General features: G+C 46.6%; 1 protein-coding gene across 1 annotated transcript in view; it reads left to right on the top strand.

Moving 5' to 3' along the window:
• The window catches only part of RTN2 (reticulon 2), a 330,108-nt gene that overhangs the window by 131,443 nt on the left and 180,244 nt on the right, over positions 1-18,421 (top strand). The window contains exon 4 of the mRNA XM_069644694.1: positions 6,518-6,736. Coding sequence (XP_069500795.1) covers positions 6,518-6,736 — 219 coding nt within the window. The remainder of the gene's footprint in view (positions 1-6,517; positions 6,737-18,421) is intronic.

Below are 18,421 nucleotides of genomic sequence, written 5' to 3'. Positions count from 1 at the left end.
AAGTAGTGTTGCACTAAAGAGTATGCCTGAAACCTAACAGGCTGTGTTGAAGACTCAGAACAAATTAGGCCTTATTCTTTGTTTGATCTGCACATTTTGATTCTTAGATGAAGTAAGGAACACACATGTACACCCACATCAGTTAGGCCTTTGAACAATTAGGCAGGAATGTGTGCAGCTCGAGTGGTCTTACAATACACAAACAATGGATGTGTTAATATCCCAGGCAGCCACCCCAATGGCCTGAAAGCTCATGTCCACTGAGCACAGGCTGCCCATTTGTTATAAAATCAACCTGTAGGAGCACATTGTATCAACTGGTAGAGTTAGGAATTGTCTTCATGCTAACACAGAGGATGCTGGGACAGTCCTATCCTTCTAGTAGAGTCCTATTAGAATGCCAAACAAATATTCCCAAACAAATTCTGGGTGAATGAAGAGGGCAAGTGCCAATCTCTCACAGTTATGCAGAAGTTTAAAATGAATGTTAAAAAGAAGAGGGGGCAAGGATTAAACCTGAGGCACCCCCACAAGTCACTCAAAGTTTGGGAGCAGACAGATCATTGGAGGTGATGCTGTTATATCTGTTGGTCAAAAAGAAGTAAACCACCTCAGAACTAAATCGAACACCTGCCCCTGAAGGAAGTCTTTTGTTAATAATTCAAAGGTCCACAATGTCAAAAGCCACTGAGATGATATCCAACATAAGCCACAATGTGTTCTGGTGGTTGTCTTTGTTCTAAAGAAGATTTTTCTTAGGTGTTCAACTGTGCTAACTCCATTCCTCAGTGGGTTAGAAAACCTGATTACTTATCACTGAGAAGAAAATGTGACTCGAGGATCTGCTGAAGTTGTAAGGCAGCCGCATTTTTGAGGATAGTGATGCGACAAAGGTTAAATGGTAAATTGACATCAAGAGGGGAATATTTCAAAAGTGGTGTGACCAAAGAAAATGGATCCTGTATTGTGATGGTGTGGGGGTGATGGCAGGCCCCACCTGCAGGCACACATGCACACACAGCGCTCGCGCTAAGAGACACGCCGGAGACGTGTTGCTGCTCTGGTTTCCGCGCGAACTGCCGGCCGGGACCGTCTTTATTGACAAAGCGCATGCGCGAGCCTCGTTATGGGCCGCGCATGCGCTGAACCGCATATTACTACGCAACATCCCTCCTTTTTCCCCAAACAACGAACAGTGATCAACAGTATAACTTAACAACATATTCTTTAAACATAAATGTTCCAGCACGACCCAGATGCCTAGGCAGGGTCCATAATGAAGTCTTGGAACCTCGGCGCCGGCTTACGCCCCGCCCGGCTCGGGTACCTGCGTGCCTCGGCCGGAGGCATCTCTTGTGTCCCTTGGGTCTCGGCCAGTCCATCGGGTCTCGGTGGCGGTTCATCGCTCAGCTCAGGTGCCCGAGGGTGGACTTCATCCGTTTCGGCAGACCCCACCCGCTTGAAAAATGAGACATTCCTGGTGACAGTTCCATGTGCGTTGGCCGCTGTGACCATCGAGCCCTTCACGTGTGTCACCCCCAGGGGCTGGGTTTCGTAGGTTAACGATAAGTTTCCTTCTGCTCTTCTGTTTCGCACCAATACGGTATCCCCCACCGCAATCGGCCTCTCTGAGAGCTTCCTCCGGATCGTCTCCTTTTCATTCCTCACTGCCCTCTCCGTTCACACGTGATCCTTTTCAATCTCCCCCGGCTGGCGGCCTTCCATTTCGGGCAGGAGCCCTCTCGGTACACGCTTAAAAGAGCGCTTCGGCAGGGGTGACCCCGGTTGACTGATGGGGGGTCGAGCGGTACTCTCGAAGGAAGTCCACTAAGTTGCGTCGGAGGTCTGCGCCTCCATCTGCTGATATGCGGAACACTTTGTTTAGCGTTCGCATGAAGCGCTCTACCTCCCCATTTGCCCTCGGCCAGAGTGGTGTGACTTTCCTATGGGGTATTCCCCTCTCCTCACAGTACTGAGCAAAACATTGCCCCCGAAATGGTGCCCCATTGTCTGAGCATATCTCCACTGGAAATCTGTGCGTGGCGAACATTTTCTCCAGCGCCATGATGGTGTGGTCACTCGCCGTCGACTCCACCAGTTCAACCTCCGGATAGCGGGACCATTGATCTGTCACCACTAGAAAGTAGAGCTTTTATCACTCCCTTGAGTCCGGACAGGGCTCCCCTGATGGTGTTCTGGAAAACCTCTGCCGCGGAAGAGATACCAAAACTGAGTCTTTTATATTGGTATAACCCCTCATGCGTCGTAAACGTCGTGATGTATCTTGACTCGGGGTGGAGCTCTAACTGATGGTTCCCGGGACCTCAAATCCAGTTTTGAGAACACTTTCGCCCCTTGAAGCTCCCCAATGATGTCGTCCAGGGTGGGTGTTATGTGGCGCTCTCTTTTGATCGCTAGGTTAGGAAGCCTCATATCCACGCAGATGCGTACCGCACCCGGTTGTTTGTGCTTTGGGGCTACCACGATCGGGGAGACCCACGGGGTGGGGGCCCTCTACCTTCTAAATGATGTCCTTGTCTATCAGGAATTGCAGCTCGCGTTCCACCTGTGCCCTCAGATGGAAAGGGACCCGGCGGTGTTTTAGAGCCGTTGGTCTCACAGACCCATCGATGTGGAGGCGTATTGGGTCAGCCTTTAGTTTCCCTATCCCTCGGAATACCGTTTCAAAACGACTCAACAGATTTTCCAAGTCAGTGTGATAGAGATGAGAAGTGTACAATGTCCAATGCCTCAGCCGCAGCACAACTCAGAAGGGAATGCGGGCTCACATCTGTGACAAAGAATCTTGCCCTTATTCTATTTTGTCCGTGAGTGACTGGGGCAACGAATACTCCTTGGATGGGAAGCGGTGTGTGTCCTCCGAAAGCGTATATCCGTGCTGTGGACTCTGCTAGGCCTGGTGGTCCAGGGAGTGCATTGTAGTGTTCCGTCGCCAGCACACAGACGGACGCCCCAGTGTCTATCAAGACCGGTGTGGGTGTTTCCCCAATGTTAACTGTGCACTTGGGTTGTCGTCTCCTGCCTGGGCCTTCGGCTATGCTCGAGATGAAGAAGATTTCGTCTTCCTCCTCCTCCTCCTCGGCGATGTTCAGGACCTGTACACCTTGTTCAATGGATGATGCACCCCTCACTCTCTGAGTGCCGCCTCTGGCAACCTTTTCGGGCCCTCTCGACGCGGCAACAGGTGCTGATGCCCTGCAAACCCTAGCATAATGTCCTGGGGTGTTACACCGGCCACAGGTCCTCGATTTGGCTGGACAGTCACCCATATGTGGCAGGTCATACCCGCAATATTGGCACGAGGGAGCCTTGCTATGCCCCCTCGGGTTATCACCTCCTCTTGACGTCCCCCTTGACTTTCCTGGGTTAGTGCGGCCAATTGCAAAAGCCTCACCTTTGTTCCTCCCATGCGTGGCTGCATCCATTTTCGCACCCCTCGCGTCAGCCAGCTCATAGGCCCTTCCTGTGTCCAGAATCTGTTGTAGGGTCAAGCCAGGTTCCCTCAATACCTGCCTCCTCAGTTTACCAGAGCTGCAGCCCTGCAACAACTGGTTCCGAACCATCTCCTCTTCATTTCCCCATCTACAGGAGCTTGCTAGAACTCTGAGTAGTGCACAGAATTGATCCAGTGACTCTTCCTCTCGCTGTCTCTCCGCACTCATGACGAATCTATCAAAGTCTACATTCACCATTGGCAGAAAATGATCTCGGAGCGCCTGCTTCACTGCAGCATACGTCGCAACCGGAATGTTCAGAGAGTCATATATCTTGTGCACCTCGGCCCCTGCCGAGTACACCATGATTGCAATCCGTTATTCGTCCTCCGTGATCCCCGAGGCTGTGAAGAACATCTCCAACCTCTTCACCCACAGGATCCATTTCGGCCCCAACTTAGAAGGTGGGCCCATGGTATCAAATTCGGGCATGGGGGCTAGTGTACTGTTCACCCTGCGAGGGATGGGGGCAGGAGCGCCATCCTGTTCTTCTTTCTCTCCCATTCCCTTGCGTGGTACTTACAGAAGTGCGTTGAACTGCTTTGAAGACAGGGCCCCGGAACACCCTTGGCGCAATATCTTCTCCGGTGCCACTCTTTTCTTTTTTTTTTCCTGTTCTCTTGACAGAATGCCACAACCTTGCAGCTGCAGAGGCTGTGGAGGGTCCAAAAATTCACTATACTCGGTGGAAAATGCAGGTGGCGCACGAGCACCCTCACCGGCCGCAACACTGCGTTCTGCGCTCGATCCAAAATGGCTGCTGGCCACACGTGTGAGCCCGTGCCGACACGGAGCAGCGTTCTCCTCTCTGGACGCTACCGGAGCGGAGGACTGCTCCCGCGCCGTCCTCGTCACCAGTGTGATGGTGTGGGGGTGATGGCAGGCCCCACCTGCAGGCACACACACACACAGCGCTCGCGCTAAGAGACACGCCAGAGACGTGTTGCTGCTCTGATTTCCGGCGCGAACTGCCGGCCGGGACCGTCTTTATTGAAAACACGCATGCGCGAGCCTCGTTATGGGCCTGCATTCTCTGAACCGCGTATTACTACGCAACATTTACTATACCCTGCACGAGAGAGCAGTAATGGAGAATGAAAGGAAAAAAGTTACCTGAGCAGCCTTTAACAGTAGAGGTGGGCCATGGGTCAACTGGGAAAGATGCGACTTTCATAGAGCCAATCCGAGGCCTCAATTCGTCATTTGCAAAAGTTTGAAAATGGAATCCAGGAAAGGCCAGTTCTTCACAGGTAGATGGTGTAATCCAATCCCATGAGTGGTATGCGACTGAATATTTGGAGGCATTTGATTTGGAATGGAGATGGTTTTAGATTCAAATTCTGATAAATAGATTCAGGACTGATCAAGGTAATAGGAAAAGCTGGCCGTGGTGTGATTTGGTTGTCGAACAAGGAATGAGTTTAAGCCTCATCGACTAGTTCTAAGGCAGAGTAATAAAAAGCTTTTTGCTAGAACAGTACCAGCTTTTTACACTTGTTTGCTTCCTAGTGTATTTAGTTTGCACCCTGTTCGCTGGGCCTTTCTGAGCTTGGTCAGAGCTAAGCACAGTTTGGCAGTGTAGCACTGCTGTTTGGGAGGTTTACATGTTGCAGGCTTGGTTTTCAGTAGGGTAGGGTGAAATGGCCGCACATGCATTAACCAGTGCACACTTTAGACAAACACTTTTGCACCCTTTATATCTGAGGATTACAGAGGTTCAACCGGCAACTTGGCCGATGAAAAGACTCACAGAAAGTTAGAGGTGCCAATGTTTCTTGAATGTATTTTAAACAGTGCTCTCGAGGGTGGGAACAGAAGCTTGTGATTGGAGGGGGATGGCGGAATAAGTAACCCTCACAAGCATAGAAAGCAAAGTGAGCGCGGAGCTCCTTTCATGTCGAAGGCAGGTCATTGCGTCATAAAATCGAATGAGTTCTCTTTCGAATGCTTAAGTTTGGGATTTTGAAAATATGGCAGTGGTTGTGTTCTAGTGGCTGCGCTGACGTGCTTGGAACCTGGGTTCTAATGATGCCTTTGGCACGAGACCCTAATCTCCTTGTTCCCCAGATTCTAAGTCTGTGCAGTATGGACGCTCTTTTTAGAAGTTGGTTGGTTTCTGTTATTTTATAAGGGAACAATGTTTCTTTTTGCGTGATGAATTGTGGAAAAAAGTTCATGATTGAACTAATGCACATTCAATTAAACTTTTTTTTTTTTTAAACATGTGCCATATTGTAAATATGTAATGGCTGACTGGATGGTGTACTGTCATGATCATATGTTGGCGGCCCGCCCTCGTTACTGCCTCGTGTCTGTATTCCAATATGAACTGAATCCACACACACACATACACACTCACCACACTGTTCTATGCACTGCAGTTCATGGTGGAGATGCTCCTGTCATAATAAACGGCCGCACTGTGAAGCACTCCGCCGCCTCTTAGAGCTATGCCCATACCATATCCAATTCCAAGAATAAATGTGTTCTCATGCCCTGTTACAGACATAAATCAACATGTACAGCCTATGTGGGACATAGAGAGGGCAATGTTAGACAGAAGCCCCCTCTGCTCCTGTGGCACCATCAAGTCATAGGCCAACAAGTCATAGACGGGTGGGAGCGCAACTACTTCTGGAGAGGTTCAGTAATGCTAAAAGATCTTAAACCGCATTGGGTTGTCCTCAGGCTCTAGCACAGGGTTGTCCAACTCCAGGCCTCAAGGGCCACAAATCTGTCAGATGTTCAGGATAACCCTCATTATTATTCATGAGATACATCTGCATATACTGATTCTAAATGTATGCAAATTCTTTCTCATGAATATTAATGAGGGATATCCTGAAAACCCATCACGTGTCTGGCCCTTGAGGCCTGAAGTTGGACAACCCTGCAAGCCTAGTGCTATAGTAAATATATTACCAAAACCCAATAGTACACATGTCATCATCCTGTGGTCTACCAGTCCCAATACTCACCTATTTGTTTTTCTTTTGTGACAGAGTCTTGGGGGCAGGACGATTCCTGGCTTCGAGACTCTCCTCCGCCACTTTCTAGAGCCACGCCCCACCGTGCTGTCTGTCACGTGACAGGGAGCCAGCGGCCATCTTCCACCTCCCATCTCAATGAAGAGGAGGACCAGCTGCATAGAGAAACAATCACAGAAGGGCACCAGCCTCCCTCTGAGCCATCTGCGGAAGCGATGGGACTCTACGTTGTAGGTAAGCCTTCTTCTGGTCAAATGAAGTGAGCATCAGAATTCGCCATCATGTCAGCAATGTTACTCTTTAAGATCATAAAGTAGTGCAGGCAGTAGGAGCAGAGCGGATACAAGAGCCGAGGTATTCCAAAATGAAAGGTGTGAGAGAATCATTGTTTTCTTCTGTATGTTTTTTTGCGAAACACATTAATTTATTTATAGTCGATTTATAAGGAGCCTTCTATAATACGTAATTGTTATTGTTATTGAAATGGGTTATTTATAATGCCCTTAATACCCAGAGGTTTCTAAGCTGGACCCAGGGATCGAACCTACGTGGTAACTACATATCATAACTGAAGAGTCCCGAATTGAGGGTGAAATAGCTTTGATATCTCAGTCTTCAGACCCTACAAAGGCACATTAAGACAAATTAAATTCTTCTATTCAGTGTTTAATGTAAATCATTAAATACATTAATAAATATCAAATTAGATTATTGTCAATATGCCGGACAGCAATCCTTGTTACAATTACCTTATTTATGGAAGTCATTTGCCAGGTGTCTAAGAACAATCGCAATGTTTTATTTATTTCAATGGCCTGGTTCAATTCTGTCTCTGGGCCTGTGAAATGAGTACCAATTCCTCCGTCCTATTATATAATAAATCAAGGCCTCTCAGATAAGCCTGGAAGTGGAGCTGCTATTGTTTCACAAAAATCCCTATGGGGAAAAGAGAAATAATTTGTGCATATGGGCAATTTGTTTAAAGAAAGATAACTGACAAATGATTTACGCATAATCAGGGATTTGTTAATATTCTTAATGATTTAAAATAATTGTTCAATATGACAAATAATTCAGTGAAGTAAGTAATCCGCACGAGGCATGTGATGAATGCAATTGAGTTAGCTAAACAATCTTATACAAGTGGCACAATTTGGAGAAATGACAAATAATGTACACGTGTGAGATAATTTGAAGGAAACAAGAGAACAGACTAAGTAAAATAATTATAACAAGGAATTCTGACCAGCATGTTGATAATGTACCAAACTGGCATTCATTGATGTTTTAATGATTTTGAATACAGATCGAATACAAGGAATATTTTTGCCTTAACGTACCTTCATTGAGTTTGAGGCTTAACTTTTAGTTTATCATATTTATAACGCGCACCCGAGTACCCAGAGGCTTAAGGGCGCATCATGCAAACAGAGACAAATAACAGGTAAGAGGACATACAACACAGGTCCGCGGTGAACCGAGAGCATCATGAAAATCATCTGAACAGCAGAGTCTTCATCTTCTCCCGAAACAGGGCTGTAGAACTCAGATCTCTAAGGTCGGGTGGAATTGCATTCCAAGCCTTTGGTGCTACCACAAAGAACGCACATTTAGTGGCATGAGTAAGAGAGCAATTAGGGATCTTGAGTTGATTGTTAGATCTAAGGTTCCGCATACTAGATTTGTGGACCGAAGTATCCTTCAAATATAGCGGACTTGAGCCCACCATACAATTATGCGTAATCAGCAAGAGGCGGAATTCAATCCTTGCCTTGATAGGGAGCCAGTGTAGGTTGCGTCTAGCATCCGAAACATGGCCTCTCCTACCAAGGCCAGTCATGACCCTAATTGCACTGTTCTGTATGATTTGCAGCATCGCACATTCTGATTTATTTGGCCCTACTATAAGGCTACTACTATAGTCAATTTTAGAACATATAATTGCTCTGGCCACAGTCTCGCAATTAGCTCAGGAAATGTTTTCACTCCATCGGAGTGCTGGGACTATTGGGACGTTTTTCAGCAACACCGTTTCTTAAACGGCATAAGTTTGATATCTCCTATGCGAACCAATGAAAAACAGCACAACATAGAACGCTATGCCAGCGATGTGTTCAAAAAGGGGGACAGGGCCTTAACTATCACTGAGATACCACACATGTAATAGTAACACATGCTGACTGCTTGTGGTGTTACCTAGAGCTGGTACTGATGGCAACCCAGGTGCGGGGGCAAGCTGTAGCTTGATCGCAGAATCAAGCTATTGCCCGCCCAAACCAGGGGCCTGCCCAAGGTCTTCATGCTCACAAAAACAAATAAGCTAAACTGCATGCGAAACCCGACCTGTGTTGCTTTCTCCTCCAAGCGGACCCTGGATCCCCCTGAGAGAGCACTACACCATGCACAGACTTTAACCCACTGAGCCATTGCCTCAGTGCAACAGTTTGGGTTTCTTTTGTGCCTCTTCCTGAAGTCATGTTACTTTGTGTTATTCTGGTTTTGTACTGTACTTAATCACCAGTGTAGTAGTTTCTCAAAGTGCTAAATCCTTGCCCGAGGCGATTTATGCCCTCCCAGGGTCACTAGACCATAGTCTGATTGGAAGAATAGCAAGAGCAAGGGTGAGAGAGAGAAAGCGGGAAAAGAGTTTGTCGACACAGGAAGGATGTTAGGCAGAGCTAGGTGCTTGTTTAGGTAAGGCTGCGTGCTCATCCTTTCATCCATTCTACGTAGACTAGTCTCTAGGGAAGGGGTCTGCAACCTTTGGCTCCCCAGATGGTTTGGACTACAACTCCCATCAATCCTTAGCAGCATAGTCAATGGTGAGGGCTTATGGCAGCCGTAGTCAAACACATCTGAAGAGAAACCGGTTACAAACAACCCCCTGCTCTAGGGCGATGTAACAGAGAAGGGTAAGTGTTGAGCTAATATGTGCACTTGGGTTCTAAAGTAGTTTTGGGGTATTATAAGATCGATATTGAGGGCTGTTCGGTACGTGAGGGGGTCAAGAGTGTGCACAGGCAGTCCTAAAAGATATATAGGATTAAAATACCTGTTGTGTGTATTAATGGTACCACAAATAAGTTCCAAAATAACAATTCTGGGGCTGCCAGGTCAACTCCTAAGGTGGCCTAATCAAAGAGGAGGACGTGTTAGAGGTGAATGTTGTTGGTAACAAAAGGCAAGCAAGTGTGATGGACAGTGATAATATTGAAAATATGCTGGGCCTCATTACGAGTTTGGAGGTAGCCATGCACCCCATTCCCATAGGGCTCAATGGAAATGGGGAGAAGGCTAACAATGGGCCCGGTAATGACGGTAGTGTTGTTAGCATCCTGTTCTGCTAGCGGGTGGGAACCTTTATGACTGCAGACCCTCAATGTAAGCACCAGTGTGGCCCGAGAGCAGCTCTGAAGGTCCCCTCAACCCCAAATGACCACAAATGGGTTCCATTGAATGCCATTCAAATGAAATAATGGTGTCGGCACTCAACATGGCATGTCGCTGAAGGAATGAGCTTGTGTACTGTGAGGCCCCGTCTTTGGAGGCCTCAAATGAAGAACACATTTGCAGATACTGTCTGTCTTTCTAGTGGCCGCTGATAGACTCAATTTATAGGGCAATAGTCGCAATATGTTTCCCCAAGTTCCAAGGCAAATTCTTCACAGGGCTGGCTCTCTAAAATGGACATGTGGCTAATCATCGTGTACATAGATTAGGGGAAATATTTAAACTGTATCTGCAAATATTCCTAAGCCTCTTTGAGGTCTTGTTTCTGTACCATGACCCTCAGGGATAGTTCCAGACAGGCTCTTGAGTGTTGAAGATAGCCCCAGGCAGAGCAGTCAGAAGTCCCAATCTGCTTTGAAGCTCTCAACACACTTCATGCTGGGAACAATTAGTGTGTTTTTAGAGAGACTCGTTAGTGAAGCCCTGTTTTTGAACACCTCAATCAGTGTTGATTAACGTGTGGGAGAGGCCTATTCTGCCACCAATTGCAGCTTCTATTAAGTGTTCAAGATTGACAACAACCACCGTGGACAGCTATGTTTTTCAATGATCCCCTTGTGCTTTCAATCTGCTTCCTGCAAACTGAATCACAAAGGGAACCTCTTTACTTTGATCTCTGAAATTGTGACTGTATAACATATTTCATTTTTAAATGAAGTAAAACATGTTCCATTTTGTGTCACTTTCCATTTCTTTTACATCATGCATAACAGCACGTTTCAAGCCTATGTCAAACAATGATTCAAGCAGGTGACCTTCTCTCACACAGATCCTTCTGGGCTTTGTCTTTATATCTGAATTGAAGAATAACTCACCGGGCAGGTAACAGGAATCAAGTTGTGCCATACTCAACCAGGCATCGTTCCTAATGCATTGTGGTACTTGTAGTTATGCATTAATGATGTGAAGAAACTACAAGTACTGTTCAAGAATGGAAAATGACATGTTATGTTATGGTAATAGACTTTTATACGTCATTGTGTGTTCTAAGAGCAGTGGTTTGCTGGCATTATTAGATTTTGTGGGCTTTTTCTTTTTCTACTCTGCGTTTATCTTATGTTAAGTCACATGCAGATTGCGGTATTGCGGCAAAACCTGGACATGTTAAGGTGCCCCTGGTACATGGTCATTTGAGACGACTTAATGACAACGTTATGCTGATGTTTGTGGACACTCCAAACAGATATTTTGTGATTATTTGGAACGCCCGTTTAAGGTGTCCTATAAGCTCCTCCCCCCAGAAATTGGCACTGGCTCCACCTCTCTCGCAACTTAAATGTTAGTTGCACCTGGGATTTACAGAATATTGAATTCAGGATTGATGTGGATATTCTGAGACCCAGGTCTGGCTACCTTGTCTTGGCGCGTCCCTAACCATGAATTCTTTGGATCGCCCAACTCCAGGGTTGCTGTAAAGAACCACATGGCTTTGCTGCAAACTAGTCATAAAAATATCAATATGTAAAGGAGCAGCTGGCGATCTGGGGGAGGGTTACATCCCTGGTGGCCATGGTTGCGCACCGAATACATGACTTTAAAGAGAGCTCAAATAACATGATGCAAAAGGCACAAGCATTCGTGTCCAGACACCTCTTCTTTGGAGCCATCACTGTAAGTGAGGCAAGCTCTGGGGGACAGACCACTTATGTGAATTAAATTGAATATTTATTTGCACCTATGAAGGGCACTCAGTCAATCGGGTGCCTGGAAACGTGGGTGAGAACTGCCAGTGTCCCGTCGTTCTTCTAGTTTCACACGTATGTAGTCCTGAGGGTATCCTGTTTGAAAGCGATCGCAATTTCTTGGAGGTAAAGGAACTGAGAAACAGCGAGATTATGTGATTCGCCCAGGATGACACAACTTGGTAATGTTAGGACAGGCATCGTATCATCGGGCACTGGGGAAAAGAAGGCACGTTCCCCGGCTCCCACCAGCCTTCTAATGGGGCTCACACAGCTGGCTGATAAAGCACCCAAGTGAAATTGCCTCCCTTTGCAGATTTCCCACACTGAAAGCTTGCAATCTAAGCGCATACTCGGGTTTACTGGGACTCCTGTGACCTCATTGTTTTACTCATCTAGTTAATGGCCTCCTTAGAGATGTGCAATGACACAGCTGCATGACTAAGCTTGTCAGCTCCTGGTGAAATTGCTCTGGGTATTATAAAGGACATTGTTTTGCTTTCCGTACATTTCACAAAATACTATAAATACTTCATTTCATTTTATTTTCGAGTTTTTGTATAGCGCTAATCAAAGCACTATGGGCTAAGGTGCCATGCACAGTAGAAGATCCAGACATGGAAGAAATTAACATTAAATTAGGATCTGTGTAAAGAAGGATCAAAAAGTTCCTCAGTGGACATCTGAACTTCATGTGCTCCTGCTACAGGCGGTGGTATTTTGGTACTTTCTACTCTGACAATATCAGTCCAGCCTCCATCATTAAACAATTGATAGGCCCAGCGCTTAACACATTCCTTTGCATCATTAATACCTCCCTCAAACAAAGGGCCATTCCCAGAAGCCCTCAAGACTGGTCTCAACTAACCTCTTTTGAAACAAAACGACCCTAGACTCAGACGACGTGGCCAACTACCCGACCATTACAAACCTCCAGTTTATTGACAAAATCTTAGAAAAATAAGTCACTACACAACTACATCTCCTAAACAACTGTAAATCGAGGTTCTGCACCAAGTGTTGCAATGCGACGTCCACCATCCAGGTTGTGGATGATGGCCTCCAAATCCTGAAGGGCAACACATGCCTGTTCGTCCTCCTTGACCTCTCTGCTGCATTTGACACCATCGACCACCCCATCCTTCTCCCCCTCCTTGCCGACAGGATGGGATCCTCTGCACTGGCTATTTGTGGGTATTCCTAATCCTGACTTACTCAGGCTGCTCCTCTGTTGCCTTATGGGCTTCGTTGTGTGGTACCCACACTGTCCGCATTTTCTATCTGGCCTCTCTCAAGTTCTATGCACCTGTGTCCCTAACCTTCATTCTTTGGAGAGGCCTGTGCTTCTGTGTGGATTAGTTGTCTGTATTTTGACACTGGTACTTCTTGCTTTCCAACTGCTCATGTGTCCCTCTTATTTCACTGCTCCACCGTTACTGCCTGGAGGTGCACCATCTTTCAGCTCTCTGCTGCCCTCCAGAAATCTGTATCTCCTTTTACCCTTTATTGCCCTCAAATGGCTCTCTAGTGCTGGACCTTTACTGCATATGTGTCCTTCTCGCTATCCCTATGGCCTCCTGTGATCACCCCTCGCTAACTGCTTCACCGTTGTCTACCCCTTGAGGTGCACCCTCCTGACCTAACATAAACAATCTGCTCTCCCCTGTTTCTGCCCTGGTTGCCTGTAGATACCTTGCTGGTCAGATTGCTCACCCTCACTCCCCGTTGTTAGCTCTGCAACCCGTTGTTAGCTCCCCTCCCCGTTGTTAGCTCCCCTCCCCGTTGTTAGCTCCCCTTCCCGTTGTTAGCTCCCCTCCCCGTTGTTAGCTCCCCTCCCCGTTGTTAGCTCCCCTCCCCGTTGTTAGCTCCCCTTCCCGTTGTTAGCTCCCCTCCCCGTTGTTAGCTCCCCTCCCCGTTGTTAGCTCCCCTTCCCGTTGTTAGCTCCCTTCCCCGTTGTTAGCTCCCCTTCCCGTTGTTAGCTCCCCTCCCCGTTGTTAGCTCCCCTCCCCGTTGTTAGCTCCCCTCCCCGTTGTTAGCTCCCCTCCCCGTTGTTAGCTCCCCTCCCCGTTGTTAGCTCCCCTCCCCGTTGTTAGCTACCCTCCCCGTTGTTAGCTCCCCTTCCCGTTGTATTGATGCCTTGAGATCTGCTTCCCTCACTGTTTACTTCCCCCTATGGCATTTAAAACGTCCCTTTGATTCCTGAAGCTAGGTTTGTAACAATAAACACAATAATAATACTACTACTAATAATAATAATAATAATAATAATAATAATAATAATAATAATAATAATAATAATAAACCCTCCATGAAAAACTGGAACATGTCTGCCTTTAAATGCATCCTGGGCTTCGTATCACTGACACTTATGTAAACTTTGCTGACCGACATCCTCATATTCCCCCCTACCCCCCGATGGCCTGAAAGTCCTTCATGCCCACTAAACCTCTACCTGTTATTCTACCATGATCAATGAGGGCACCAGATGGGGCACATGGTTGAGCGCCCACTTTTGTTCCACAATGGTCATCAAAGTCTATCTAAATAGGGTAGTCCTGGCTCAGGGATGCAATGCCAACCTTTGTGTGTTCGATTGCCTCTGCTCAATCATCACCTCCGTTGGCTTCACTTTGGGCCCAGGGCACAGTCTCCCTGTGAACGGCTTACCCTTGCCGATGCCTACTACGACTGATCAGGCTCCCCTGGTATATTGCTTCAGGAATCAGGTTGGTTACTGATGATTTCAGGGGGTCCTGTTGTTAGAGACGTACACAGGGTAGGGCCTGAGCGGACACGGCCCACCCAAAATCTGTAAATGCCCACCCAGCAGAGCTGGGTGGGCATTGACACTTGTCATTGTACAGGCTGATCAGCAGGGTTCACTCTCTGACTCACTCGGCGGGAACCAGGAAGCTCTCCCTGTTTCCTGGTTCCTATCTGCTCCTGTGGTGGAGCACTGGAGCTTGGGGTCTATGAAGCAGAGAGCAGCTGAGGAGGTGGCACTGTGCCGAGTCTGGAGGGAAACCGTGGAGGAAAAATAAATCGTTTTTTGTGTGTATGCGAAGATTGCTTTGTATGAATGTATACGTGCATGCATGCGAAGGGATGCGGAAATGGGTGTACGTATGCGAGGGAGTGTCTGTAAGTGCACACATATGAATGAATGCATGCAGTGTGAATGGTGCACATGGATGCAAGTGTGTGCGTGAATGAGAATGCCGAACGGTAAATGAATACGTGTTTGACTGAGTGAGTGACTGAGTGATGAATGTGTGCGCATCAATCAGTGGGAATCAGCAAGAGGGAGAGTGAAGGAGTGAGTGATAACCAGCGGGAATCATGCAGTGTGTGAATGAGTAAGTTGCTAAGCAAGTGAATCATTATGCTTTGTTGAATTCTAGACTTTAATTATTATGGGCCGCATTACAAGTTTGGAGGTAAGTGATAATATTTACCACCAACTTTACCACTACGCCAAATTATAACTCACAGAATATTTGGCAATAATATCTCTGGCGGAGTTACCTCTTGCGGAATTTCCTCCGGCGGTTACTCCAATAAGAATTGGCGGAATCAGAGGCAGAGGTTAAAAAAAGCAGAATTACCTCCAAAAATCTGAGGTAATTCCACAAAAAACACATTACAATTACCTCCACCAGAAAGATGGAGGTAATGCATACAGGTGTCACAAATCAAGGCCCAGGGGCACCAGATCCACTCAGGTCGAGTATAAAAGGCCCACACCCACTCCCAACACACATCCAAGCAACATGCAGCCACAAGCACATGTAGATTACAGATTCCATAACCTGCTACTAAACATTGAGGTACAGCAGCATGCTGTACCATAGCAGAGAATGAGACAGACGCAACCAAGGCGTAGGAGATGCATGCAGCAGAGGGCACTAATTCTACATGTCTGACCATCCCCATGGTCAGACACAGACAGGCAATTAGTCACCGTATACAGAATGGACCGTCCAACCATCGCCGACCTGCTCACCCTGACACAGGCACAACTGCAGAGTGCCATTTCCATCCGAACAGCCACCCCCCCTTGCTGAAGCTTGTGTCCGTCCTACATTTCCTGTGGCACAGGTGCCTTCCAACACACAGTAGGGACACTGCATGCATGTCTCCTCCCACATTTTCAAAGGTGCTGTACAAATAGCTTTTTTCAGCTCCTCAAACCCTTCCTCCATTTCTTCAGTCCATTCTATTTTTACTTTATCCACTTGTGCTTTCTTTAAAGCTTGCAAAAGGGGTCTTGTGTACGTACTGTAATCAAACACCCAGGCATTGATTTAACTTCCCCTATTACCTTTAATAAACCTATGTCAAAAAGGCCTGTGGTCCAAAGGACACTTGGCACCTTCTCCAAGTCTTCCTGATAAAATGCTGGACGCTGCCGCATTATCGCCATTCGCTTTGGGACTTCCCTCTTTTCTATCCTTTTTCAATATATGATGCTCATAAAGAACACCACTTCATCATCTGTTTGATCTTCTCTGAACATGTCATCATCAGTTATGTCAGGCAAAGTGTACCCTTCCTCGAGAGCCATCACTGTTCCCCACAGTCTACCCTCATCATCAACTCCTTCGAGCATTGCCATTTCCCTTTGTACTATGGCTGCTTCTAATTCTATAGGGATAGTCTGTCCCCCCTCTTCGTCCATAGGTATTTGTGGTCTAAACAAAAAATCAGGTAGTCTCACAATTTTCCCCACCAAGCCAGGTAGCAATGTCAGTAGAATGCTCAATCCATATGGAAAAATCTCTGAATCCACTGCAACGCCTCACAGGGCCACTTGCCCTGTGGACGCCAGTATAAATTCGCCAAAGTTTTAATAGTGTATCCCTGGAGTAGAACACACTATTCCTTCATCAGTGAATGAAATTGTCATGTTCAGTTTTGTCATCAAATCTCTCATCAAAATATTAACCGGTGTCTGTCGTGAATATAACAAAGGAACAGACATGTCACACTCTTCTATAGAGAATGGTAATTCATTAGTAAAGGGAACTCGACTCGTAGCTCCAGAGAACTCTTGAGCATTCATGGCAATTCCTGACATCAGATATTTTCTCTCTCATGTACATGAACGAGGTTATAGGTGAAAGCATCGAAAACAAAAGGATCAAATGCCTTTTTTTAGACACCGCAAGTGCCGGAAAAAAAAGTTTCAAATGCCTTTTTTTTTTTCTTATGGGGGGATCCCCCTTTAACCCCCCAATTTCCTTTGTAAAACACTTTTTTGCGCACACTAAAAAAACATATTAATAAATATTAAAGCATTCGATTCTTTTTTTCGTGGCCCTTTTGGATTCGCATAAAAGGGCATTTGATCCTTTTTTTTTAATCCTTTGACTGGACACACATGAACGAGTAGGATTCTACCCCAGATCATTTGCTTTATTCCAGAATGTAATCCATGGACCTACCTGGTACTCTGGAGAGACTAAAACTGTATACCAGGATTAAGAGAGCAAGTTAACCCAGAGGGTTTGGCATTCAACACTGCCAGAGACTCCACAGTGATCATTACGCTTAGAACATACAAACTCCCATTGCAAATGAAATGTCTCGCAAACATAAACATAATCTCTCACACAACAAATTAGGCTTTCAATCACACTGCTACACTGCTTCAAGACCCTCAGTCTAAATATTAGGTCGGCTACAACAATGCTTAAGTTAAATTTAGTTTTGTGTTGAAAGGTGTAGGAAGTAAGCACAACAGTCGCAGTGATTAAACAAAAAAGGTGCTTTATTAAGGTTTGGTTTTCAAAGGTTGGTGATTTTTGCGGGGTATGATAACAGAGAAAAAGTTCTTCTTTAATCCTCAAAGAAGGACGTCTCTGTTCCGTCTCTGTTGATAAGGAGCTGTTCTTCCAGCCCTTTGTCACTCCCTCCCATTCCTAAAACGCTCATGGTATCCATTCGTCGGGTCCTGTTGAATGCGGGAAACAAAGAACAGAAACAAAGAACAGAGAGTCTCGGTTTGGGGCTCTTTTGAATCCCCTGCCTGTTCCCTTCCTCAATCAGCATGTGGGAGGTAGTCCGGTATACCCTGGTTGGCTCCACCCCTTTTCCCCGGCTTTGCCATTCCGGGCCCCTATGATCTCTGCTTCCCAGCGGCCGCTCCTCGGCTTACCGCTTGGGTCCACTGTCACTATGAGACCCCCACGCCTTCCAAGGAGCACTTGTGCATATAGCCCTTGAGACATCTGCGTCTGAGAGCGGATGCTGTCTCCAGGTAAGAACTGTTTGTATGGCACCCCTTATATCCCCAATAGTGTGTCCCTGTGTCCTTTGGACTGGATTTGTCTGTTGGATAGATCTCAAGGGAGAAATCGAGTGATGTTGCAGAGGCCCAGATTTTCCTGGGTTCCTCGTTGGGAAGAGATGCCCAACTACAAACCCCCAATGACGGATCAAGCTGTTCGGGCTGATCAACTGATCTGGAAAGACAGTCTGTCACGAACTGGAATGCTGCAGGGCAATGAAGGGTGTCGAAGGTGTAAGGTTGCAGGGTTAGGAACCACCTTAGGTGGTTCGAATCTTTCTGAACGCCCAGCCACTGCAAGAGGGCATGGTCCATGAAGATAGTGAACAAGCGGCCCCACAAATAGTAGCGCCATGTTTTCACAGCCCATTTTATTGCTAGACACACCTTTCTCAAGAGTGGACTATGGGAGTTCATAGGCTAACATCATACGGCTAA

Source organism: Ambystoma mexicanum, chromosome 2p, assembly GCF_040938575.1.
Source record: "Ambystoma mexicanum isolate Mex_15411 chromosome 2p, UKY_AmexF1_1, whole genome shotgun sequence".
Lineage (NCBI taxonomy): Eukaryota > Metazoa > Chordata > Amphibia > Caudata > Ambystomatidae > Ambystoma > Ambystoma mexicanum.
Note: the sequence above shows the minus strand (reverse complement) of the source record. Positions and strands in the feature narration are given on the sequence as shown.